Below are 27,161 nucleotides of genomic sequence, written 5' to 3'. Positions count from 1 at the left end.
TTCCAGAACTTATGGTACAGTAACAGACTGGCAACACTGACAAACAGCCTCTTCATGAGCCTGGTTTCATTAAATTTGGATCAAGTCAGTGTTGCCCAAGCTGCATTGGGTTGCACATATTTCTGACAATGCTATTATTTTTATAACTTTTGTATTACCCCCTACTGCTTCCCAATAAAGAAATCATTTTCTGTAGCCTATACCCATACTATTGAAGGTTTTGCAATAGGGCATAGACACTTTTCATTCGTTTTATTATCTTCACTTAAACAAGTTCTGTCTCAATAAAGCTCAAATATTAATGACAATTTTCTTAATTTGATAATGCTAACAAAGTAATTTAAAAGCGAATAAAAATTACAATGTGAGATTTATACAGTGAGATACTGTTGTGGAATTTTCTTGGGTAGCCCTAAATTTTAAAATTAAAAAACATCAACATTGGGCTGGAACTGATGCAGTTAAATATTATGTAAAGATTTAAAGTACCGGTACTGTTAATACAAGTAAACCTGGTCCTACAAGTTCTCTTTGCACTTTCCGTTTACATAAATAGCTTTAACGCTTAAGTAATTTAAATTTAAAACTAAAAACCACTTAACATACATATTAATCCGCACACTATACAATGGAGTTGTTACAGGTTTCCAATTCGAAACCTCAGTTTACTGGTTCAAGACTTGATACAAAGCAGTATAAACCATATTCAGACTACATATATCATTCTCTTTCATCGGTTATATGGAGAACTGTGACAGTGACTGCAGGAGGTGACTACAAACAAATTCTTCGTTGATTGCCTTTACGTAAAGTGAATTCCATGTCTCATAGCGAAAAAGATGATCCTTCCGTCTGTCTTTCGCAAATTCCTTCTCTTCTTCACGCTTTCTGTTGGATCCTGACGTCTGCAAGTGACAATAGAAATTGTCTTGTAACAGGAATGCCATACTTACAATTACAAAGATGTATTGAGATAAAAGATTTGTTTACAGGTCACATGCATCCGACCTCGAATGTCTCTCAAACATTGAACTAAACTACAGAAGTGCATAGTCACATGTCAAAGGTCGCCAAACAGTGTTATTTAAAGCCTCTTTTACGAAAAACATTCATCCAAAATCTATGAACAAACGTACTCCGCGGAGTATTGGCAGTACTGCCTGTTTGTAAACAACAATTGAAATACTAGTCTGCGATTAGTTCAGTGGAAGATGGACTCAGTGTGTACAGTGATGTGAGAGGTTGTTGTGCACGGCGAAATTATGTATATCCTCATCGGTAGAGATGTCGAAGTTTGGGAAGTGCGGCCTAATGGTCGGTGATAAGAAAATGAAGGATAAAATGCCACCATTCAGAAGAAAAAAAGCGGGAAAATCGTTCCCCGTAAAAGTGTGTACTTTGGATGCTGAACTCGAATTTAATTTAGAGGTTTGTGCAATAACTGTTACTGATATACCTATTGTCATCCAGTTCAGTAGCAACTAGTTTAGTCAACATCTTCAGTGACCTCAGTACCCAGAACTCTGGATGGGATTATTTAGTGAAGCTTACAGAAATTGCACATAAGTTATTGTGATAGCATAAATTTTAGACGAATTTTACTCACACAAACATCGCGGTCCATAGAAAACGACTTATGCATCAAGTCAAGCAGTGTGTTAGTATACCGAACAAACAATAGTTGGGTATAATAAACGTACTCTAAATATAATCAAAATGGTTGCAGCAGGTGTAATTTAAGTCTGCCGAAAGCACTTTAATTCTCCTGATGACCGTACGTTAACCATGACCGTTTCATAAATATTTCTTCAGGAATCTTCGGCTGTCTTTCATTTCTAGACCTAATTGGCATTTTTTGACAATGTAGTTAAAGCCTCTCGTGAAGTTCGCAGCATGTTTTTTTTCTTATTAGAGGTTGTCGGTTAGAATGCTGACATATTTTGTAAATATACCGTACATCAGCAATGAAAAGTGCTAGAAAAGGGGTGGGCGAGCAGTACGTAACTCTTACCAAGTTATGGGGAGTGAGAGAGCAAAATACTTGTTTTTGCATCCTTTTATTAGCCTGTATGTTCATGTGGGCTTGGCGCCATAGTTGTAGAAATATGCTCGACTTCCACGGCACCTCAGTAAGCAACTTTAAATTGCTGAAGTTGGTGGTGATATGTTCTTCCCTAATGCAATTATGTACATCGCTGTGTACCACAACAGCACATTTTCCTAGTTTATTTTTAGATGAGGAAATGATAATACATTGATACTGGCAACTGAAATTTTGTGGTAACATTATCCAGCAATATTTCTAATTTCCAACATACTGAAGAAGGTGTACTTGATATTGACTGAAGGTTTCATGTATTGAACAGAAGATGTTTAGAGTCCTAACTTTTTTGTATCATAACAGAACTCATTTCTGTGTAGTTTGAAGGTGGATGTTAGATTATATCCTTTGTAACAGATTACTTAACTTAGTGGTATGTTGCATTTTATCTCCTTTGCATTCAGTTCTTCTGGAGTAGGCAATGTTTCTCTGTGTAGTATGCTATAATTAGTTACTAGCTACATGATTAATGAATTACAACATGAGTCAGTAATGTATAAGTGGGCCCAGGCCTAACAGCACGTGCAGGTACGAAGTGGAACTACTACATTGGTTCAGGGGGATTGAGGCTTGATTCATTGGTAAGATATTGGAAAGTGATTGTGTATTTTAATGAACGTCTAGAACATTTGTACCACATTGTAGGAATACTTCTCAAGTTCCTGGTATCAAGTCAAGCTAAAAGGAGGTGGCAGTACTAATGATCACTGGCTCACTGGCTTATTTTACGGGCCAGTTAGTGTTACCGAAGTGCTCCAACATCTGAACTCTAAGCCATTCAGTTGAATTTACTGCCAGAAATTCTTATACTATAACTTATAAACTCTGAAATGAACAATATATTTTACAATTTTTATGCCTTACTCTCTTTCAGACATTTAGGAAATACCCAATTTTCCGAAGTTGAGTTTATTAAATCAGCCAGAGATCTCCCTAACCACTGAGAACAGTTCTTTACTACACAGGTAGATATCCCATCAAGACCTTCTGTACTTTTGAGCTTCATAGTGAAAATATTATTTTCACTTGTTGGCATCAGAAAAATACATTCTGTAATATTGAATATGTTATACATATTATTTGGCTTTTGGGACCTATTGTTATCCTTTATAAGTTTTTACACTGTTTCAACTAGTGTAGATTAAAAATATTTCTGACTGCGTTTGGATCCCTACATTTCTTACCATCTTTCTCAAAAATTATATTATCACTATTTCCTCTGCACCACCTGATTTTTCTCCTATAAACTTTATTCTCTATGTTTTATTTATGTTCTAGACACTGCTCATTCTGTTAAGCTGATTTCCCAAGTCCTTTGGTGTCTTTGACAAAATTACAATATTAACTGCAAATCTTAAAATTTTTGTCTCCTCTCACTTATTTTAATTCCCTTTTCAAATTTCTATTGCCTTCCTTCGCTGATTGTTGTACTGACAAATTCATTAACATGGGGGATGGCCTGCTAATTATGCCTCACTTCCTTCTTGATTACAGCCTCTCTTTCTCATCCTTCGACTCTTACAATGCAATTTTTTTTCTGTGCGAGTTGTAGACAGTCTTTTGCTTTCTATGTTTTATTTCCATTAACTTGAAAGATACAAAGAGTTTGTTCCAGTCAGTATCATCAAACTTTTTTTGAAATTTACGAATGCTATAGACATGGGTTTGGCTTTCTTCAGCCTACCTTCCAAGTTGAAAATTGCTTCTGTATTTCTATGTTTCCATGGAATTCAAACTGATCTTACCCAAGGCCAGCTTCTATGTCACCCCATTCTCTATGGATAAAAGGCCTGAACACCAAATCGAGTCCATTCACCAGCATGCTGTAACACCGAATACAAATAGCATAAATCTTCCTAGAAGGCACAAAGATTGTGTGGTTTAAATCTAATGCTCCAACATCATGAACAATGATGGTAGCTCCATCCATAACAGCATAATGTATATTAGAGGTGTCAGCACCTAGTATGGTGAGATATGTTTAAGGAGTAACACTGGAACGTTTGCCTCTCGTTGTTGTTTATTCGGGTAATGATGCAAAACATATTCATGTTGTACATATCCTGTAAACTGACTCGTTCTGCATCATTTCGATAAAAGAATTGTTAAAACAATCACTGGAACATGTAATTAATTAACTAACTAATCAAGAAGAAAGTCTTAGTGAGCAGAATGGACTGGCAAATGTCCTGTGCCATATTATAGAGAAATAAAGGAAAAATTCTTTGGAGTGTTCCTAGAAATATTCTAGATCTTGTCAGAGGGTGAGAAATTCAACAAACTACATGAGAGAACAATCCAAACTCAACTTTCTCATTATTTCCTACTTTCCAGCAATCACTAAAGAAGCAAAATTAATTATCATAATAAAAATTATGGCTTTGCTGGCTAGTGGAAGGAACAGTTTGCATGAATTAGGTGAGACCACTTCCACCTGTCAACACAGGAAAAAATTTGTAGAAGTACTGCAAAATCTAATTAATATAGCATTGTGTTACGTAATACCTCTGTCAACTGGAAAATGACAAACTAGATAAAAATATCTAGTGTATATAACTACAGTTCAAAGTTGGAACTGTGATTTGAAAAGCAGAAAATAAGACCAGATATTCTAGTGTGTGCGTGTGCGTGCGCGTGCGGGTGCGCGTGCGCGTGTGCGTGCTTGCGTGTGTTCTCCTGCCACTGTGTGGTGAGTAGATTTTTTTATCTATCCAATTACATTATATTGTCAAAAATTGATTATTTTCATTCTTCTAAAGGAATGTGTTTTTCTAAGCCTTTCACAAATTAATGAAAGAAAAAAGACAAAACTAAAGTCAGTTATTGTGTCTCATGGATCACAATACTTAGGGAAATCATCATGTATGTGCTATAGACAGTGTATTCATAAACAGTGGAAAATAGTTATTAGAATTATGTTACTAATTAATCGTCACTTACAGCTCTACACTACTTTTGTTTATTCGAGCTAAATGAAACGTAATAAAATTAACAGGAGTGTCGCTATTTTGAGATCAGCTGCTGCTTCATCAGTTATGTTAAACGCTTGCTGTTAATGTGCTATTGCTAGTTTAGTATCTCCATGAATACATTGTGCAGGATGATTGAGAAAGAAAGAACAGTTTTCAGTGGTTTATTACAGATGAACTGTGAGAGACACACACACACATTGCACATTTCACTGCATGGAGAAAGGTTCAAAGTTGTATGTTCACAAATATCATACACCCAACATAAGCGCCATGTGTTGCTCAAGAAACAGCACAACAGTTGTCAATTTCGTTCCATACGTGAATCAACAGGTCAATAGCTCTTACCAATTTCCCATAGCCAAGGCTCTACCCCCATGGGACTCGACACTCGTTGGCGGGTTCATGTTTGGCTAACATGAGCCCCAGCCTTTGCATCATAATTTTCCATCCGTGCTGCATGTCTATCCATTTGTTATTCTTTTTCCCCTTCCTTGGGGAACATGTCTGGGGTGTTTTTGGAAATGTGTTCTGCATATTCAGTAGCCAATATCAGAACAGACTCTCCACTGTTTTTTGTTCCTTTGTTCTCTCTTCATTCCCCTTCTCCTATCCTTCCTCCGCTTTGCCATTTGTGAGGTTCCTCTTTTTCTTCTTCCTCCATGCATGCTCCTGAAGGCCAGCTCATGCGTCTGATGCATAACAAGTGACTGGATAAAGCATAATTCCCAGCCCTGGGCTGACAGGTAGGGTTCACACGTACCCCCTGGTACGGGCCAGGCACAATGACAGGTGACTGCCTGAGCTGCTGCCTTCCCAAATTGCTGATTGGTCCCTCTATCAGGTGTTCAGGAGGTGAACAATCATATAAGGTGGGTGCATACCCTTCTGAAGGGGGGTCCCTATTTGGAAGAAGCAAGCCCACCATCGGAGATGCTTGAAATCATGGGGGATTTTAATGAGCCAGTCATTATCTTCACAGTCAGCGTCTACCAAACATAAACGGAATGAGGCCAACGAATCAGAGCCGCTGCCAGCTGCACCATGGTTCCTCGTGGTTTCACGTACTGAAGATTGTTAGTCTTTTTCTATGGTAAATCCGTTTATTAGTCAGAAAGGTGTCAATGCAATTTTTGGCCCTGTAAAATCTTGCTCTCGTTCACAAAATGGGCCTTTGCTTTTGGAGACTATTTCTGATTCTCAAGCGCAACAATTACTTGCAGCTTCTCTCCTCCATGGCTATCCTGTTTGTGTCGAGGCCCGTCGAACACTGAATTCTTCCCACGACATTATTACACTAGACTGCTCGATGGTCTGTCCAAGGCAGAAATCCAAATGTACCTCTCTGATCAGGATGTCATTGCAGTCCATTGGGTGATGAAAAAGGTAGATGCATCCTTAGTGCCCCATACGCACACTTTTTCTCACTTTTGATAGAGTGGTGCTGCCATCAAAGATCAAAGCAGGCTATGAAGTTATCACAGTCCAACTGTACATTCTGAACCCGATGGGCTGCTATCTGTGCCATCACTACAATCACACTTGAATGTCCTTTCAACACCTGGCCAAATGTGTAACCTGTGTTTATCCTTACCATCGCAGAAAGTTCCATTCCTCACACTTCCTCTTTATCACGCCATGTCCCAGTCCCTTGGTAGACTGAGGCATGCCGCAGAGACATGTTGTCCGTGTTTTTAACCACCATCCTACAATGGCCAACTTCATTCATTACAAACAGTTACATGCACAGTGTCATCACATTCTTCGGGATAGCAGAAAGGCTAGCTGGATTTACTTTACTAGTTCTTTTAACAGTTCCACACCGTCTTCCATCGTGTGGGGCCAACTTCCGACAGCTGTCTGGGACCAAGGTCCATTCCCCAATTTCTAGCCTGACAGTAACAGATCATGTCATAGTAGACCCTAATGCTATCTCCAACACTTTGAGCTGCTATTTTCCTAAGATTTCGAGCTCCACCCTCTATTATTGGGCCTTCCTCCATCGGAAATGAATGGAGGAGACTCAGGCAATACCCTTCTCTTCTCAGATTTGTGAGTGTTACAATGCCATCTTTACTATGAGGGAGCTAGATCATGCTCTCACTTCATCCTGATCCTCCGCTCCAAGGCCGGATGATGTTCACATTCAGATGTTGCAGAACCTTTTTCTTGCAGTTTCTCCTTCATACATACAATCGTATCTGGGCAGAGGGCATGTTCCCCGAAGCCACTGTCATACCCATACCTAAGCCGAGCAAGGGCAAACACCTTCCTTCTAGTTTTCACAGCATTTCTCTCCCCAGCTGTATTTGCAAGGTGATGGAACTTATGATTCATGCCTGGCCAGTGTGTATGGTGGCTCAAGTCTTGCAATTTACTTACCTCTTTACAGCGTGGATTTTGAGCGTGCCCTTCTGCAGTTGACCATCTTGTCAACCCATGTTGTGAATGGTTTTCTGCTGAAATACCACACTGTGGCCATGTTTTTCAATTTGGAGAAAGCCTCTGACACCTGCTGGAGGACTGGTATCCTCCGTACACATTATATGGGGGCTTCCGGGGCCGCATGCCCCTTTCCCTTCAGGAATTCTTACAAGACTGGGTTTTTGAGGTATGTTTGGGTTCTGCCTTGTTGGACACCTTTACCCAGGAAAATGGTGTCCCTCAGGGTTCCATTCTGAGTGTCACCCTCATTGCTGTCGCCATTTACCTTTTTATGGCCTGTCTCCTGCCGGGCATCTCCAGCTCCCTTTTTGTTGATGATTTTGCCATCTATTGCAGTTCTCCATGGGCTTGTTTCCTTGAGCGGCATCCTTAGCAATATCTCGATTGCCTTTACTCGTGGAGCATTGACAGTGGCTTTTGCTTCTTCAGTGACAAAACAGTTTTATGAATTTCTGGTGATGCAATTGATTTCTTCCTTCGTCTTTACATCTTGGACCTATTGGTCATCCGTTCATTGAAACTACAAAATTCCTGGGGCTCATCATCGATAGGAAACTTTCTTGGTCCTGTGACATGTCTTATCTGGCTGTCCACTGTACGCGGTCCCTGTGTCCCACGTGACCTCAGTGGTACTTCCTGGGGAGCAGATCGGACCACCCTCCTCCATTTGTAATAGTCCCTTGTCCGTTCAAAACTAGACTGTGGGTATTATTTTTATGCATCTGCACATCCGTCCCTCTTATGCCGTCTCAATACTACTCACCATTGTGGCATACAATTGGCCATTGGCGCCTTTGACACTAGCCTGGTTGAGAGCGTGTATGCCGAAGCATCTGAACAACCGCTGTCACACTGCCGTGACTTTCTTCTCGGCGGATATGCATGTCGTTTGTCTGCCATGCCTCGGCACCGATCCCATGCCTCCTCCTGTGATGACTCCTTTGATCACCAGTATGGAGCACATCCCTCTTCTTGTTACCTCCTGGAGTTCGCTTTCGGTTCTTGCTCCAGCAACTTGTTGTTGTTGTTGTTGTTGTGGTTTTCAGTCCTGAGACTGGTTTGATGCAGCTCTCCATGCTACTCTATCCTGTGCAAGCTTCTTCATCTCCGAGTACCTACTGCAACCTACATCCTTCTGAATCTGCTTAGTGTATTCATCTCTTGGTCTCCCTCTACGATTTTTACCCTCCACGCTGCCCTCCAATGCTAAATTTGTGATCCCTTGATGCCTCAAAACATGTCCTACCAACCGATCCCTTCTTCTAGTCAAGTTGTGCCACAAACTTCTCTTCTCCCCAATCCTATTCAATACCTCCTCATTAGTTACGTGATCTACCCACCTTATCTTCAGCGTTCCTCTGTAGCACCACATTTCGAAAGCTTCTATTCTCTTCTTGTCCATACTAGTTATCGTCCATGTTTCACTTCCACACATGGCTACACTCCATACAAATACTTTCAGAAACGACTTCCTGACATTTAAATCTATACTCGATGTTAACAAATTTCTCTTCTTTAGAAACGATTTCCTTGCCATTGCCAGTCTACATTTTATATCCTCTCTACTTCGACCATCATCAGTTATTTTACTCCCAAATAGCAAAACTCCTTTACTACTTTAAGTGTCTCATTTCCTAATCTAATTCCCTCAGCATCACCCGATTTAATTTGACTACATTCCATTATCATCGTTTTGCTTTTGTTGATGTTCATCTTATATCCTGCTTTCAAGACACTGTCCATTCCATTCAACTGCTCTTCCAAGTCCTTTGCTGTCTCTGATAGAATTACAATGTCATCGGCGAACCTCAAAGTTTTTACTTCTTCTCCGTGAATTTTAATACCTACTCCGAATTTTTCTTTTTTTTCCTTTACTGCTTGCTCAATATACAGATTGAATAACATCGGGGAGAGGCTACAACCCTGTCTCACTCCCTTCCCAACCACTGCATCCCTTTCATGCCCCTCGACTCTTATAACTGCCATCTGGTTTCTGTACAAATTGTAAATAGCCTTTCGCTCCCTGTATTTTACCCCTGCCACCTTTAGAATGTGAAAGAGAGTATTCCAGTCAACATTGTCAAAAGCTTTCTCTAAGTCTACAAATGCTAAAAACGTAGGTTTGCCTTTTCTTAATCTTTCTTCTAAGATAAGTCGTAGGGTTAGTATTGCCTCACGTGTTCCAACATTTCTACGGAATCCAAACTGATCTTCCCCGAGGTCCGCTTCTACCAGTTTTTCCATTCATCTGTAAAGAATTCGCGTTAGTATTTTGCAGCTGTGACTTATTAAACTGATAGTTCGGTAATTTTCACATCTGTCAACACCTGCTTTCTTTGGGATTGGAATTATTATATTCTTCTTGAAGTCTGAAGGTCTTTCACCTGTCTCGTACATCTTGCTCACCAGATGGTAGAGTTTTGTCAGGACTGGCTCTCCCAAGGCCGTCAGTGGTTCTAATGGAATGTTGTCTACTCCCGGGGCCTTGTTTCGACTCAGGTCTTTCAGTGCTCTGTCAAACTCTTCACGCAGTATCGTATCTCCCATTTCATCTTCATCTACATCCTCTTCCATTTCCATAATATTGTCCTCAAGTACATCGCCCTTGTATAAACCCTCTATATACTCCTTCCACCTTTCTGCTTTCCCTTCTTTGGTTAGAACTGGGTTGCCATCTGAGCTCTTGATATTCATACAAGTGGTTCTCTTTTCTCCAAAGGTCTCTTTAATTTTCCTGTTGGCAGTATCTATCTTACCCCTAGTGAGACAAGCCTCTACATCCTTACATTTGTCCTCTAGCTATTCCTGCTTAGCCATTTTGCACTTCCTGTCGATCTCATTTTTGTGACGTTTGTATTCCTTTTTGCCTAATTCATTTACTGTATTTTTATATTTTCTCCTTTCATCAATTAAATTCAATATATCTTCTGTTACCCAAGGATTTCTATTAGCCCTCGTCTTTTTACCTACTTGATCCTCTGCTGCTTTCACTACTTCATCCCTCAGAGCTACCCATTCTTCTTCTACTGTATTTCTTTCCCCCATTCCTGTCAGTTGTTCCCCTATTCTCTCCCTGAAACTCTCTACAACCTCTCGTTCTTTCAGTTTATCCAGGTACCATCTCCTTAAATTCCCACCTTTTTGCAGTTTCTTCAGTTTCAATCTGCAGTTCATAACCAAGAGATTGTGGTCAGAATCCATATCTGCCTCTGGAAATGTCTTACAATTTAAAACCTGGTTCCTAAATCTCTGTATTGCCATTATATAATCTATCTGATACCTTTTAGTATCTCCAGGATTCTTCCAGGTATACAACCTTCTTTTATGATTCTTGAACCAAGTGTTAGTTATGATTAAGTTATGCTCTGTGCAAAATTCTACAAGGCGGCTTCCTCTTTCATTTCTTCCCCCCAATCCATATTCACCTACTATGTTTCCTTCTCTCCTTTTTCCTACACTCGAATTCCAGTCACCCATGACTATTAAATTTTCGTCTCCCTTCAGAATCTGAATAATTTCTTTTATTTCATCATACATTTCTTCAATTTCTTTGTCATCCGCAGAGCCAGTTGGCATATAAACTTGTACTACTGTAGTAGGCATGGGCTTCGTATCTATCTTGGCCACAATAATGCATTCACTATGCTGTTTGTAGTAGCTTACCCGCATTCCTATTTTCCTATTCATTATTAAACCTACTCCTGCATTACCCCTATTTGATTTTGTGTTTATAACCCTGTAGTCACCTGACCAGAAGTCTTGTTCCTCCTGCCACCGAACTTCACTAATTCCCACTATATCTAACTTCAACCTAGCCATTTCCCTTTTTAAATTTTCTAACCTACCTGCCCGATTAAGGGATCTGACATTCCACGCTCCAATCCGTAGAACGCCAGTTTTCTTTCTCCTGATAACGACGTCCTCTTGAGTAGTCCCCTCCCGGAGATCCGAATGGGGGACTATTTTACCTCCGGAATATTTTACCCAAGAGGACGCCATCATCAATTAATCATACAGTAAAGCTGCATGCCCTCGGGAATAATTACAGCTGTAGTTTCCCCTTGCTTTCAGCCGTTCGCAGTACCAGCACAGCAAGGCCGTTTTGGTTAATGTTAAAGGCCCGATCAGTCAATCATCCAGACTGTTGCCCCTGCAACTACTGAAAAGGGTGCTGCCCCTCTTCAGGAACCACATGTTTGTCTGGCCTCTCAACAGATACCCCTCCGTTGTGGTTGCACCTACGGTACGGCCATCTGTATCACTGAGGCACGCAAGCCTCCCCACCAACGGCAAGGTCCATGGTTCATGGGGGCTTAACTTCGCTATACTTGCCACTTTCCCAATGGGTGTGAACCCTTAATCACCTTCATTTACATCCTAAAGACACTACTCCAGCCTCATTCTATTGCCATACATTTCATGACCTTCGGAGGGAACTTTGTGATAGTACCTTTGTGTACACTGATGACTCTCGGACTGACTGTGGTGTCGGGTTCACCATTTCCTGACAGGATGGCCTCTTTTTAACCATTTATGTTTGCCATCTGAGTGACCAGCTGCTTTAGTAAACAACGCTTGGTCTGTTGACCGTGTTTTACTTTTTATTCATCGCAGCAAAGTGGCAAAGGATATTTAATCTTCAGTTCAGGACCTCCGTTTCTCTATGGCATATTTTATAGACCTTTCCTCAATTTATTGTTTTAGCTATGTTTCCTTCTGTCACTTGGGCTTAACGTGTAGTCATTTTTAACCCTTTTTTTCTTAGTGTTGTATGGTTCTGGCTTGAGAACATATGACCCTAGTTGCTTTTGAGCCTTAAAACAAAACAATAGTCAAGGCTCTCATATTAAAGATGCAAACCACTTCCTTCACCTACTCTTGACCGTCGCCAAGCTATTGTGGTACCACCTGGACCTTTACTTTTCACTGTGGATGCCACCCTTCATATACTATCATCCCCCATGTTGATGGCCTTGCTGATACGGAACACTTCCTCTCCCAACATACTTCTGACTCCAAAACCACCACCTCATTCCTAATACATCTAACTAATTACATCCACACACATAATTACTTTTTCTTAGAGTGAGAGATATATAAACAAATCGGTGGCATTGCCATGGATAATCAAATGAGGTCCTCCTATGCCAGTCAGTTTATGGGCTATCAAGAGACAACTTCCTAGCCTCCATAAACACCAAACTCCTTGTCTGGTTCAAGTCCGTTGATGATTTCTTCATGATCTGGACCCAGTGCAAAGACTCCCTGTCCTCATCCTTCGACATCCTTGATACCTCTCCCTTTTGCTGCACCTGGTCCTTTGTTCCCCACCTCTCTGATAGCTCCATGCGTACTTTTGCCCATATCTAGTCCGTGAACCATCAACATACCTGCATTTTGATGGCTGACATCCCTGCCACACCAAAAAATCTCTTCTGTATAGTCAAGCCACCCATAGGCAGTGCATCTGCAGCAATGAGAATTTCCTCAGCCAGTACACCTGTTGTTGTTGTGGTGGTGGTCGTCTTCAGTCCAGAGACTGGTTTGATGCAGCTATCCATGCTACTCTATCCTGTGCAAGCTTCTTCATATGCAAGTAACTACTATAACCTACATCCTTCTGAATCTGTTTAGTGTATTCATCTCTTGGTATTCCGCTGTGATTTTTACCCTCCATTCTGACCTCCAATACTAAACTGGTGATCCCTAGATGTCTCAGAATGTTTCCTATCAACCAATCCCTTCTTTCGGCCAACTTTTGCTACAAATTTATTGTCTACTAAATTGTATTCAGTACCTCCTCGTTAGTCACATGGTCAACCCATCTTATCTTTAGCATTCTTCTGTAACACCATATTTCGAAAGCTTTTATTCTCTTCTTGTCTAAACTATTTATTGTCCATGTTTCACTTCCATACATGGCTACACTCCATACAAATACTTTCAGAAAAGACTTCCTGACGCTTAAATCTGTACTCGATTTTAACAAATTTCTCTCCCTCAGAAACGTTTTCCTTGCCATTGCTAGTCTACATTTTATGTCCTCTCTACTTTGACCATCATCAGTTATTTTGCTCCCCAAATAGCAAAACTCATCTACTTCTTTTAAGTGTCTCAGTTCCTAATCGAATTCCCTCTGCATCACCTGATTTATTTTGACTATATTCCATTATCCCTTTTTTGCTTATGTTGATGTTCCTCTTGTATCTTCCTTTCAAAGCACTGTCCATTCCATTCAACTGCTCTTCCAGGTCCTGTACTGTCTGACAGAATTACAATGTCATCGGCAAACCTCAGTTTTTATTTCTTCTCCATGGATTTTAATTCCTACTCCAAATATATCTTTTGTTTCCTTTACTGCTTGCTCAATAGACAGATTGAATAACATTGGGGGTAGGTTACAACCCTGTCTCACTCCCTCCCCAACCACTGCATCCTTTTGATGCCCCTCAACTCTTATAACTGCCATCTGGTTTCTGTACAAATTGTAAATTGCCTTTCGCTCCCTGTATTTTACCCCTGCCACCTTTAGAATTTGAAAGAGAGTATTCCAGTCAACATTGTCAAAAGCTTTCTCTAAGTCCACAGATGCTAGAAATGTAGGTTTGCCTTTTCTTAATCTATTTTCTAAGATAAGTCGTAGGGTCAGTATCACCTCACGTGTTCCAAAATTTCTATGGAATCCAAACTGATCTTGCCCGAGGTCGGCTTCTACCAGTTTTTCCATTTGTCTGTAAAGAATTTGTGTTAGTATTTTGCAACCGTGACTTATTAAACTGATAGTTCGGTAATTTTCACACCTGTCAACGCCTGCTCTCTTTGGGATTGGAATTATTACATTCTTCTTGAAGTTTGAGGATATTTCGCCTGTCTCATACAACTTGCTCACCAGATGGTAGAGTTTTGCCAGGCCTGGCTTTCCCAAGGCTATCTGTAGTATTAACAGAAAGTTGTCTACTCCCGGGGCCTTGTTTAGTGGTACATCTTTCAGTACTCTGTCAAATTCTTCAAGCGGTATCATATCTCCCATTTCACCTTCTTCATCTACATCCTCTTCCATTTCCATAATATTGTCCTCAAGTACATTGCTCTTGTATAGACCCTCCAGCAATCACTAAAGGAACAAAATTAATTATCATGATAAAATTATGGCATGATAAAATTATGGCTTTGCTGGTTAGTGGAAGAAACAATTTACATTGAGTAGGTGAGATCACCTCCACTTGTCACCAAAGGAAAAAATTTGTAGAAGCACTACAGATTTTATTTAATGTAGTATCATGTTACATAATGCCTATGTCAACTGGAAAATGGCAAACTTGATAAAAATATCTAGTATATATAACTATATCTCAAAATTGGAACTGTGATTTGAGAAGCATAAAATAAAACCAGATACTCTAGAAAGCCAACACATTGAATTTCAACATGCAGAGCACACTAGACATTGACCAGAATTGACAAGACATGTGCCAAAGATACTGCAATAATCCACTGTTATAAGGCCAGTCCTAATATATACAGCACCTTCAATGGACTCACATAAGTCAAACAGCAAAACTCTTGATCATTCTAAGAAGAATACAAAAGACCGTCACAAACATAGTATGTGAATAAGATGCTTGGAGCAAAACTCGTAGAACAAAGTGCAAAACAAGTTCAGGACATCAAGTTCCAACACAAGCAGTAATAGGAACATAAAGTTAAAATACAGACTATGAAGTCCTCTAAAAGGTGCAGAAAAAAGTGTATCAGAATGCAATTAGAACAGGAGCAAAGAGAAACTGTACGGAGACAAAAATACACAATAATAAGCAACCGAATTATAACGTAAAGGATGTGTGAAGCAAAAAAATGAACTTTGGAGAAGTTTTTTAAATGTTTCCTCTGTCACTTGGATCACAAAATTTTTTTGAAATCCTTCCCATAAACAAGAAACAATTTGATTTAAAATCAAAAAACCTTGTAAAGAAATGTCATTGTAAACTTTACATGAATTAATAAGAAATGTCATTGTAAACTTTACATGAATTAATACAATAAAAAAAGCAAAACAGAAATAGTTATTAGAAACTGTTTTAGTTTTTAATCATTCTCTTACAGCATATATTATGTTTGCTTATTCAAGCTAAATTTAACATAGTAAAACTAACAGGCGAGAGCCATTGTTTCGAGAACAGCTGCTGTTTCATCAGTTATGTTAAACACTTGCTGTTAATCTACTATTTAGTCTCTCCATGAATATATTTTAGAGGATGACTAAACAAGAAAGGACAGATTTTAGTCTTTTATTACATATTAATTATGAAGACAGAAACACAATGCACATCTCACTGGATAGTGGAAGATTCAAAGTTTTATATTTGTATGTACCATACACGCCACATGAGCACCATGTGTAGCTCGAGAAACATCACAACAGTAGTCCATTTCATTTCACACAGGAATCAACAGATCCCTCTCAGTTTATTAGATTGAAAGTTTCAAAAATTAGGTTTCTCAGCTCCTGAAGAATAGTTGCCATAAGTGGGGCAAAGACTCTGTCTTTTATGTACGCCCACAGAAAAAAATCACAAGGTGTGAGGCCTAGTGAGCTGAGCTGGAAGGCCAAAAGAAATTAACAATATCTTCTTGTCTACTTCTTCCAGTACAACATTGTGGGATGGAAGTGTTAAGAAAATGCTAATGAAAGTGAGGTGGGGCATCGTCATGCATAAAAATGAAATCATTGGAATCGTCATTAAGCTGAGGAAACAATCAGCATTGCAGCATGTCCAGGTATGACATTCCTGTCACAGTTTCATGTACAAAAAAGAAAGGTCTGCCAACTTTGAGTACAGAAATGGCAGTAAACACATTCAGTTTCAGTGAGTCTCTTTCATGATCAAATACGATGCCAGAATTTTGTGACCCTCAATTGTGGTGATTTACTTTACCCGATAGATGAATTGTTGAGTCATCCAAAAAGATGAGTTGTTTGGAAAAAGTGTCCTCTGCCATATCCTGAGGAACTGAAATGCAAAATTTGCACCTTCTGTTACAGTAACCGGGATGCAATTGCTGCCGTAACTGTATCTTGTAAGGCTTCAAATGCAGGTGTCATTTCAGAACACACCGCACCATTGTTTGCGGAAATTGAAGTTCCTGGGGTACCCATCTTTAGGACTTCAGAGGGCTCCATGTGAATACATCTTGGATATGCTCGACATTTTCATCAGACACACATGGCCGACCAGTCCACTTCCCTTTGCATTTGCAACCACCTTCCAAGAATTTTGTATATCTATACATTTGCTTGTGTAGAGGCAGCTTGTTGCATAATTGATAGTGGACTGTGTGTTGCACTCGAACAATGGATTGACGTTGCACGAATTCCAATGCACAGAATTAGTTCCCTTATTGTGTAGTCACCATGTTGCTACAAACAACAGCACATCTGGATCAAAACTTTGAATGTTCCTCTATCCAGTGACAGGCACAGTGTACTTCTATCTGCTATGTTATATCTGTAATAAGCAACTGAAGTATGTTCTTTCTTCTTGAATCACCCAGTATTTGCTTGAGAAGGCTTTAAGGGCCATGGTCATACATACAAGATATATAGATATTTTAGGATATATAGCAATAACACTTTGTTCCATTTATCAATGTTTTGACCAGTGCTGCAGTTGAAATTCATAAGGGGGAGGGGGGTGGAATATAGGCGATTTATGGCCAGAATGATCAGGAATCCAGAATAAACTTTGCTATGGCTAGAAGAAAAATATAGCTGGATCTTAAGTCATCTAAAATATATAGGTTACTCAAAAACCTTACCCTCTAAGTACCATAACAAGTGGCTGTTTAAGAGTTATTTCCTGCAACAATGGACACCCTATATGACCAGACTTCAACTTGTTATTTTTGAGCAAGACTTCAAATTACATGACCACTAGGGAAGGTGGAGGTAGAGCCTCACAGCAAATTACCTACATTCAAATCTACATCTATATCTATATTCAGCATACCACTGTGAAGTGCTTGACAGAGAACAAGAAGGGACAGAGATGTACTATAATAAGTGTTGTGGAGGATATGTGGTGGCACTGGAATTCTAACGGTAGCATGTATTTCAACAGTGGCCACTTCTACATTAGTTTTAAACCAGGTCTTCCACTTGAACATAGTAAGTCAACAGTAGAGGCAATAAGTCCTCAGGCTTCAGTGTTTACTGTAAAGCAGTAAACTTGACACACACACACACACACACACACACACACACACACACACACACACACACACACACACAGTTTGCATCACTAAGAAAGGGTCATCACAATGACACAGGATGGGTCCTCTCGCCTGTGGATGTGACCGTGAGTCAGTCAGGCGTGGCTGAAACAGAACTGATAATGGATAGTAGATTCTCCTTGGGAAGAGTGCAGAGAAGATTGCCATGTGGTCGTGGCTCCTTTCATTGTTTGTAGCTTGTTTGCAGTATCCATGGCTTGCCACTCTGCCACTCCTTGTTCCAAGTCTCCAAAAGCTTAAGTTGCAATGTAAGTTTGTGTGTGTGTGTGTGTGTGTGTGTGTGTGTGTGTGTGTGTGTGTCGGTGGGGGGGGGGGGGGGGGTAGGCATTCGTACACAGCAAGTGTGTGTGTGTGTGTGTGTGTGGTGTGTGTGTGTGTGTGTGTGTGTGTGTGTGTGTGTGTGTGTACGTACGTGTACGTACTTTATGGGTACTCAACAGTGATATTATCAACTCCCTGACATATTTTCAAAGGAACAAATGCGCACAAAATCACTAAAATTATTGTATTTACTCAATAACACTCATGCACTCATTCCCACCTAATTCACATTCGCTAACACACTCACTATTTGTCATGCCTTAAGGCAACAGAAAAAGTGTGAAAGGTATAATGACACTGGAGCTAAAACAATGGCACAAATATATGTGACTGGCTTACCACTTATAAAAAAAATTGGGTGAGCCATTTACCCTGTTAACAGATTAATAAAGTGTCCCTTAAATTTTCTGGAAACAAATTGGACAAATAACAAAAAGGTTAAAAGCTTCACCACATTCATCTGAACATCACTTAAAATAGAGGGCGGATCTGCCAGCAAATCTGCCACTGCCCTCTGATCCAAAAACATAACACAGTCACTTCCTATGTGAAGGCGAGGTAGGAGGACCTCATCCCGTCTTTGTGGCTGGAAGGAGGTAAGATGAGTAGTGGGCTTTACTAGACACAGCTTATTATCTGTCACTTCCAGCCAATCATTCCCCATGCAATGCATGACTCTGTACCACAGTAAGGTGACAGAATGCAGGGGAATGGCGCATTGAAATAACTGGGGATCACGACATGCTGCCTTGGCTGCTATATGTGTCCTTTCATTCCCCATAATAACCACATGCCCTGGCACCCAGCACGAAGACACCTCCTTCCCCAGCTGTTGTAGTTGGAGGAGAATGTCCTGAATATTACGGACTATTTTATTTGACGGGTACAAGTATTGTAGAAAGAGAGTAGGGCACTCAGAGAATCACACAGACGTGTAATTTAGCACCTGAAGTCTCGAGGCATTTGGACCTTGAGGACAGGATCAGGGAAAACGACAGAGCAACTAACCGAGTCACCCTGTTTTGACCCATCCTTAAAGACAGCTGCAGAGTTGCAGTTATCAGTTAAAATGTCATAAAATAATTTATTAAAAACATAGACAGCAGTACAATCTGTCCTGCACTGCACCAAATCTAAAATTAATCTGTGTGGTAGGCAGTTAAAACCCTGAATTTGGGGTTGTATGTTTGCTCCACACCAAGTGACTCCAGCACACGCTACACGTGGATACCAAATGGCATCGTTGTTCGTGGGTGACTAGAGAAAAGGCATTCCAGAGGTGGACAAGCAACATAATGGTATGTGAGGAACTTAATGCCTGATGCACCATGAGCAGTTGTCACCCGAAGGTGAGCGGAGGTTCCTCAGCCTCAGCAGAGAGACTAGATACGGGGCTGGTCTTGTAAGCATCTGTGGCCAGTCTAATCCCCTCATGGTGGATAGTGTCAATAACCTGCAGGTAAGAAGGCCTCACTGACCCATACACTGTGCACCATAGTCTAGCCACAAATTCACTAAAGGCCTATAAAACTGGAGCAGACATGCCCTGTCTGCTCTGCAAGATCTGTGGCTAAGGCACTTTATGGTACTGAATTCCTTCTGGGTTCTAACTTTTGGGTCTCTCAGGTGTGGTAACTATGATAGTTTGGGGGCAAAAATGAGGCCCAGAAACCTCAACAAGTCTTTAAAATGTGGAAGGTATCCCTCATATGCAAGTCAGTTAAAATAAAAATACAATGAGTATGATTAAAATTAAGGCACACACACTTATCTGCAGAAAATCGGAACCCATTTGCTCAGCCTACTCCTCTAACCCCTGCACAGTAAGTTGCAACTGACGTGCAACACTGGAGGAGGAACAGAAAATACCAAAACTGTCCACATACAAGGAGAACTATACAGGGCTCCTTTCTGTAGACGTGATACTGTTCATGGCTATAGCAAAGAGAGTAATGCTCTAAGGAACACCAGCCTGCCACTCGAAACCATGCAACAGTACACCACCAATCTGAGACCTAAAATGCGATTATAAAGGAAGAAATGTATGAAAGTGGGGAGATGCCTATGAAAGCCCCATTGATGGAGTTGCTCGAGAATATTGTGTCTCCAAGTCTTGTCGTACACCTTACTGATATTGAAGAATATGCCAAGACAGTGATGTGTACATAGGAAAGACTGCTGAATAGCCGCCTCTAGTAGGGTCAGGGCATCAACAATGGATCCAAATCTCCGGAATCCACACTGAGAATGGCTAAGGAGTTGCCTGGTCTTTAACAACCAGACCAGGTGACAGATAACCATTCGCTCTAGGGTCTTTCCTACACCGCTCTTTAAGGCAATGCTCTGGTAACTACTGGGATGTGTGTGGTACTTCTCTTGAGCTGGGTAAGTTGCCTTTCTGCCATATAAAATTAAAACTTTCAAGGAGGATTTACTTTGACACTGCTAACAAATGCCAACACATGCAGTACCGGTTCTGGATGTGACCGGGTGCAGTATCATGCGTCTCAGACAGTGCCAATTCCAGCTCCCAAACAGAGAAAGGGCACTTGTAAGACTAAGAATTGTGAGATCTGAATTCCAACATTCCCCTCTCTACATTCACAAGGTAATAGCAAAATGTCGGATCATGGCTAACATTGGCTGTAGTCACTGCAAAATGCTCTGCAATTGTCTGAGCAATGCCTCTGTGTGTTATTTGGAGACACACGTTTCAGCTCTGCTGCTATTAACAAATGACTGTTTACCGGAAATCCTCCAATGGGTTCCCATACTTTTTTACAAGTGGAACAGCTGATGGAGTCAAGGAATACTTGCCATACCATTTTCTTGCTCTCTAGCACAGGGCATTCCTGCGCTAGCAGTTTCCGTTCTTCCACATGTGTCCTGAACCCACTAATGTTCTACTATAATATGGGAGCTATCTATCACAGAGGTTGCAATTTCACTCTATTTTTCTGCCAGGGAGTGGAGCCCATCATGGATGAGGCTCAGTCTTGGTGCGAGATTGTTGTCCCAGTCCGACCTCAGGGTCCATTAGCTCTACAGAAGAATCACGAGAGACGTCAAAGAGGACGGCATTTACATTGTTACACTGTTTACTTTCTGACTCCATTGGTAGTGGATGCGTGACCTTTGATTTTTGCCTGTGTAGGCTTCAGAGCCACAGCCATGGCAGTGCTAGTTGCAGTGCTGGGCAATGGACTTGACTGAACCTTTGGAGAAGCAGAGAGCTCAACAATATCTGCTACTACAGCCTCATCTGATGTTCTGGGAGGAAGTGTAGGCTTTGAAGTAACTGTAACAACACAAAAGTACATTGACAAACACAGGTACCAGTTCTGACACTAGCAACCTCTATTTGTGTAGCAGCATCAGTTTTCTGGACTGACAGTTTAACATATGAAGCAAAGAAGTAGCGAGCATGGGGTAGGGGGGCTGCATGGCCTTATAAATCTTTTTGGCCTCACCATAGGGGATCCATTCTGTAGTTTTGTCTCGTGTGTCTTCCATTCTTCAAGGAAGACACAGCAGTCCCTCCTCCAGACAGGTTGAGCCCCAGAGCATTTCACACACTTTGGAGGAGATGAACATCCGACTGCCTTGTGGCCAGCCTTATCACATTTGCCCCAAGTGACTTCTCCCTAACCTCCAAGAGTGGTGTGCCCAAAGTGCTGGCATTTAAAAGATAGCATTGGGTTTGGGACATACAGCTGCATGGTTAGCAAAGAAAACCTGTCTTAATATGTTCTGGGAGTTTTAAGCTATTAAAAGTGAAGATAAATGAGTTGGATTTCATTGGATTGCCTTCCATCCTTCTCTTAATATTCTGTACAAGGCTTTCTTGGGCCCATTCAACTTTCAGGTCTTCTTTGGGTATGTCCAGGAGGTCCTTGCATATCAAAACACCTTTACTGTAATTTAATGTGGTGTGGAGCTCTGTCTCAGTGGCATATTCCCCGAGGTTTTTGACCTTCTGCAGGCTTGTCACTTGCTGGGAACTTCAGGTTTCCACCAACAGTCTCCCATTTCGCAGCCACTTAACAGATTTTAACTTATCTGCAATCCCTTCTAACCTCTTTTGAATCAAAGACAGTGAGACTTTTTCAGAGCTTGTCTCTTTCCTTTTAACTGATTCTGAAGTGAGAGAACTGGCTACATGAGCCCTCCCATTAGATTGGGTTTGGTACCTTCCACTGGCCTACACTTTCTGCTGGGAGGAGGAAGTGAAAATTTCGAAAAATCCATCTTGGTCCCACAAGCAGCTAAGGAAAAAGTCCACCTTAACAGAGCCCCCGCATGATAGGTAAACCTTACACAACTGAGGTGCAGCAGGTTTCCCAGAGGTTGCCCGCTAATGTCTGTTCCATATCAACAGCCATGCATCTTGTCAGTGCGCAGCAGACCTTGAAGTTGAGGTTTAGTTTTTTTTTTATAGAGATTTTTACCATCTCTGCTATCTGGGCAATTAAATAAATGTTCTTGTTCCCTGTGACACGCAATGTTCCACTGCCTTGCCACACGGTGGTCGTTCAAGCACACCCATAGCTTACAAAAACAAGGAACTGTGGCATTTAACAGTCCCCAGCTCAGAAACTCCAGGGTTGCCAAGCCCGTACACAGCAATTTAATGCTAAGCCCCTGAGGGCTACAATGTAAGTATTGTGTGGGACCCCAGGAAAGCATGAAGGCAAGATTTACTTAATTGTCAACCTTAGAAACATCAATATACACAACTTCTGAACCAAAAATTTTGGCAAGAATAGAGAGGAACATATGGTGAAACACAGAAGAGCTCTTTGCTGATGAGACTGTAGTATATGTGCAAGCGTAGTCGTTTAGTGACTCTAGGGGACACAGTGACTGAGGACAAAATTTCTGTCTGATGTGATGAATGGCAACTTGCTCTAAATGTAGGAAAATGTAAGCTGATAGACTTAGGTCAGTGTAATGGCCAGCCTGGATGCGGCTTTTAGGCAGCAATACACACCACACTAGGTAGAAAATGGTATGGCAAGTATTCCTTGACTCTATCAGCTGTTCCACTTCTACAAAAGTATGGGAACCCATTGGAGGATTTCCAGTAAACAGTCATTTCCTAATAGCAGCAGTGCTGAAACGGATGTCTCCAAATAACACATGGAGGCATTGCTCAGACAATTGCAGGGCATTTTGCAGTGGCTACAGCCAATGCTAGCCATGATCCAACATTTTCCCATTACCTTGTGAATGTAGAGAGGGGAATGTCGGAATTCAGATCTCACAATTCTTAGTCTTACAAGTGCCCTTTCTCTGTTTGGGAGCTGGAATTGGCACTGTCTGAGACGCATGATACTGCACACGGTCACATCCAGAACCAGTACTGCATGCGTTGGCATTTGCCAGCAGTGTCAAAGTAAATCCTCCTTGAAAGTTTTAATTTTATATGGCAGAAAGGCAACTTACCCAGCTCAAGAGAAGTACCACACACATCCCAGTAGTTACCAGAGCATTGCCTTAAAGAGCTGTGTAGGAAAGACCCTAGAGCGAATGGTTATCTGTCACCTGGTCTGGTTGTTAAAGACCAGGCAACTCCTTAGCCATTCTCAATGTAGATTCCGGAGATTTGGATCCATTGTTGATGCCCTGACCCTGCTAGAGGCGGCTATTCAGCAGTCTTTCCTATGTACACATCACTGTCTTGGCATATTCTTCAATATCAGTAAGGTGTACGACAAGACTTGGAGACACAATATTCTCGAGCAACTCCATCAATGGGGCTTTCATAGGCATCTCCCCACTTTCATACATTTCTTCCTTTATAATCGCATTTTAGGTCTCAGATTGGTGGTGTACTGTTGCATGGTTTTGAGTGGCAGGCTGGTGTTCCTTAGAGCATTACTCTCTTTGCTATAGCCATGAACAGTATCACGTCTACAGAAAGGAGCCCTGTACAGTTCTCCTTGTATGTGGACAATTTTGGTATTTTCTGTTCCTCCTCCAGTGTTGCACGTCAGTTGCAGCTTACTGTGCAGGGGTTAGAGGGGTAAGCTGAGCAAATGGGTTCCGATTTTCTGCAGATAAGTGTGTGTGCCTTAATTTTGATCATACTCATTGTATTTTTATTTTAACTGACTTGCATATGAGGGACACCTTCCACATTTTAAAGACTTGTTGAGGTTTCTGGGCCTCATTTTTGCCCCCAAACTACCATAGTTACCACACCTGAGAGACCCGAAAGTTAGAACCCAGAAGGAATTCAGTACCATAAAGTGCCTTAGCCACAGATCTTGCAGAGCAGACAGGGCATGTCTGCTCCAGTTTTATAGGCCTTTAGTGAATTTGTGGCTAGACTATGGTGCACAGTGTATGGGTCAGTGAGGCCTTCTTACCTGCAGGTTATTGACACTATCCACCATGAGGGGATTAGACTGGCCACAGATGCTTACAAGACCAGCCCCGTATCTAGTCTCTCTGCTGAGGCTGAGGAACCTCCGCTCACCTTCGGGTGACAACTGCTCATGGTGCATCAGGCATTAAGTTCCTCACATACCATTATGTTGCTTGTCCACCTCTGGAATGCCTTTTCTCTAGTCACCCACGAACAACGATGCCATTTGGTATCCACGGGTCAAAACAGGGTGACTCGGTTAGTTGCTCTGTCGTTTTCCCTGATCCTGTCCTCAAGGTCCAAATGCCTCGAGACTTCAGGTGCTAAATTACACGTCTGTGCGATTCTCTGAGTGCCCTACTCTCTTTCTACAATACTTGTACCCGTCAAATAAAATAGTCCGTAATATTCAGGACATTCTCCTCCAACTACAACAGCTGGGGAAGGAGGTGTCTTCGTGCTGGGTGCCAGGGCATGTGGTTATTATGGGGAATGAAAGGACACATATAGCAGCCAAGGCAGCATGTCGTGATCCCCAGTTATTTCAATGCGCCATTCCCCTGCATTCTATCACCTTACACTCTTTAACATCCATTTTTATTTATTTACTTATTTAGGCATAACTAATTTGAGGGCCAAACAGACCAAAGAAAAAAAATCATCTTTTATTTGACTGTGCACTTGCCCACAAAAGTTCTTTGTAAGTGAGAAAACCAAATTTTGAAGTGTAATTTGTTTGTACATCTGGACTGTTCACCTCATGTCACACTCCTTAACTTCCACCAATTCTCACGGCTAAAGACATTAGTGGCTGCAAAATGTTTTGCATCCACTGAAGGACGTAGGACAGCTGTACATAAATAATTTGTGTACTTTACATAATTGTGCTTCAGGGTTAGAATTACTCTGTAGGGAAACATTGAACAACACGAATTGATCTAAAGAGAATTATCAAAAATAAATTCACTGTTTTCTAAAGTAACGCATTCCTTCACTCTTAGGCTGAGGAATATTGTGTGTCATTGTACTGTAAGGTCCTCTGAAAGTATTTCATTTGATTCATTTATTCGCCCAGATATCTCACAATAATATAAGATTTCTCTTCATTATAACAATGAAAATAGATAGCTTAAATTATACGTATACACCAAATATGTAATAATATTTATGTGAAGATAGGACAAGTGGTCAGCCATGGCCTTGATGAAGGAACCATCCCAATATTTGCTTGAAATTATTTAAGAAAACATGAGAAACCTAAATCATGATAGCCAGACAGAGCAAATTTTATCTTCCTGAATGTGAGATCTCTCTCTCTCTCTCTGTGTGTGTGTGTGTGTGTGTGTGTTTGTTTGTTTGTTTTTACAATTACACTGCCTCATTTGGATCATTGTACAGTGTTCTTTGACTTACAATTTGCAGCAGATAACTTATACTTTCAACGTAATTTTGGACTGCATCATTGCTCACATTAGACATCTGCTGGTGACTGCTGGAGCATGAACATACTGCTATGCATCTGGCACTCATTACAGTCTGATTGGAAAACTGACTCTGTCCTGTAAACATTCAACTATGCCCCATGCGTGTTTTTATGTCCTCCCCTCCATCCACCTGAGTAACTTTGGTCACAATCCCCCCGTAAAGAGAAGAAAAGCAAACCTACATTTATGGCATTTGTGGATTTAGATAAAGATTTTGACAATGTTGACTGGAATACTCTCTTTGGAATTCTGAAGGTAGCGGGGATAAAATACAGGGAGCAAAACACTATTTACAACTTGTAGGGGCATTAAATTGAAGCAATTGTTGAGAAGGGATTGAGACATGGTTGTAGCCTATCGCTGGTGTTACTCAGTGTGTACATTGAAGAAGCGGTATAGGAAACCAAAGAAAAATTTGGAATGGGAAGGAAGAAAAAAAACTTTGCGGTTTTCTGATGAGATTGTAATTCTGTCAGAGATACAAAGGACTTGGAAGAGCAGTTGATTGCACTGGACAGTCTCTTGAAAGGATTATATAAGACAAACATCAACATAAGCATAACAAGGATAATGGAATGTTGTTAAATTAGATCAGGTGATGTTAAGGGAATTAGGTTACGAAACAAGTCACTTTAAGTAGATGATGAGTTTTGCTATTTGGGCAGCAAAATAACTGGTGATGACCGAAGTTAAAGAGGATATAAAATGTAGACAGGCAGTGACAAGAAAAGCATTTATGAAGAACAGAAATTTGTTAACACTGAATATAAATTTATGTGTTAGGAAGTCTTTTCTGGATGTACTTGTCTGGAGTGTAGCCATGCATGGAAGTGAAGCATGGACGATAAACAGTTTAGATGAAAAGAGAATACAAGCTTTCGAAATGTGGTGCTACAGGAGAATGCTAAAGATTAGATGGGTTGACCATGTGACTAACGAGGAGGTACTGAATACAATTGGGTAGACAATGAATTAGTGGCAAAACTTGACCGAAAGAAGGGATTGGTTGATAGGAAACATTCTGAGACATCTAGGGATCACCAGTTTAGTATTGGAGGGAAGTGTGGGTGGTAAAAATCATAGAGGGAGACCAAGAGATTAATACACTAAGCAGATTCAGAAAGATGTAGGTTGCACTAGTTATTTCGGAGATGAAGAGGCTTGTTTAAGATAGAGTAGAA

At 40.9% G+C, this 27,161-nt stretch overlaps 1 protein-coding gene across 2 annotated transcripts in view; it reads left to right on the top strand.

Moving 5' to 3' along the window:
• Positions 1-1,218: 1,218 nt before the first annotated feature.
• The window catches only part of LOC124711180 (merlin), a 167,854-nt gene continuing 141,911 nt past the window's right edge, over positions 1,219-27,161 (top strand). For both annotated transcript variants that reach the window (XM_047241107.1, XM_047241106.1), the window contains exon 1: positions 1,219-1,428. In XM_047241107.1, the coding sequence (XP_047097063.1) occupies positions 1,285-1,428 (144 nt within the window). In that variant the 5' untranslated portion in view covers positions 1,219-1,284. The remainder of the gene's footprint in view (positions 1,429-27,161) is intronic.

The sequence above is a fragment of the Schistocerca piceifrons genome, chromosome 8 (genome assembly GCF_021461385.2).
Source record: "Schistocerca piceifrons isolate TAMUIC-IGC-003096 chromosome 8, iqSchPice1.1, whole genome shotgun sequence".
Taxonomy (NCBI): domain Eukaryota; kingdom Metazoa; phylum Arthropoda; class Insecta; order Orthoptera; family Acrididae; genus Schistocerca; species Schistocerca piceifrons.
The sequence above is the reverse complement of the archived record's forward strand: the minus strand, read 5'-3'. Positions and strand labels throughout refer to the sequence as shown.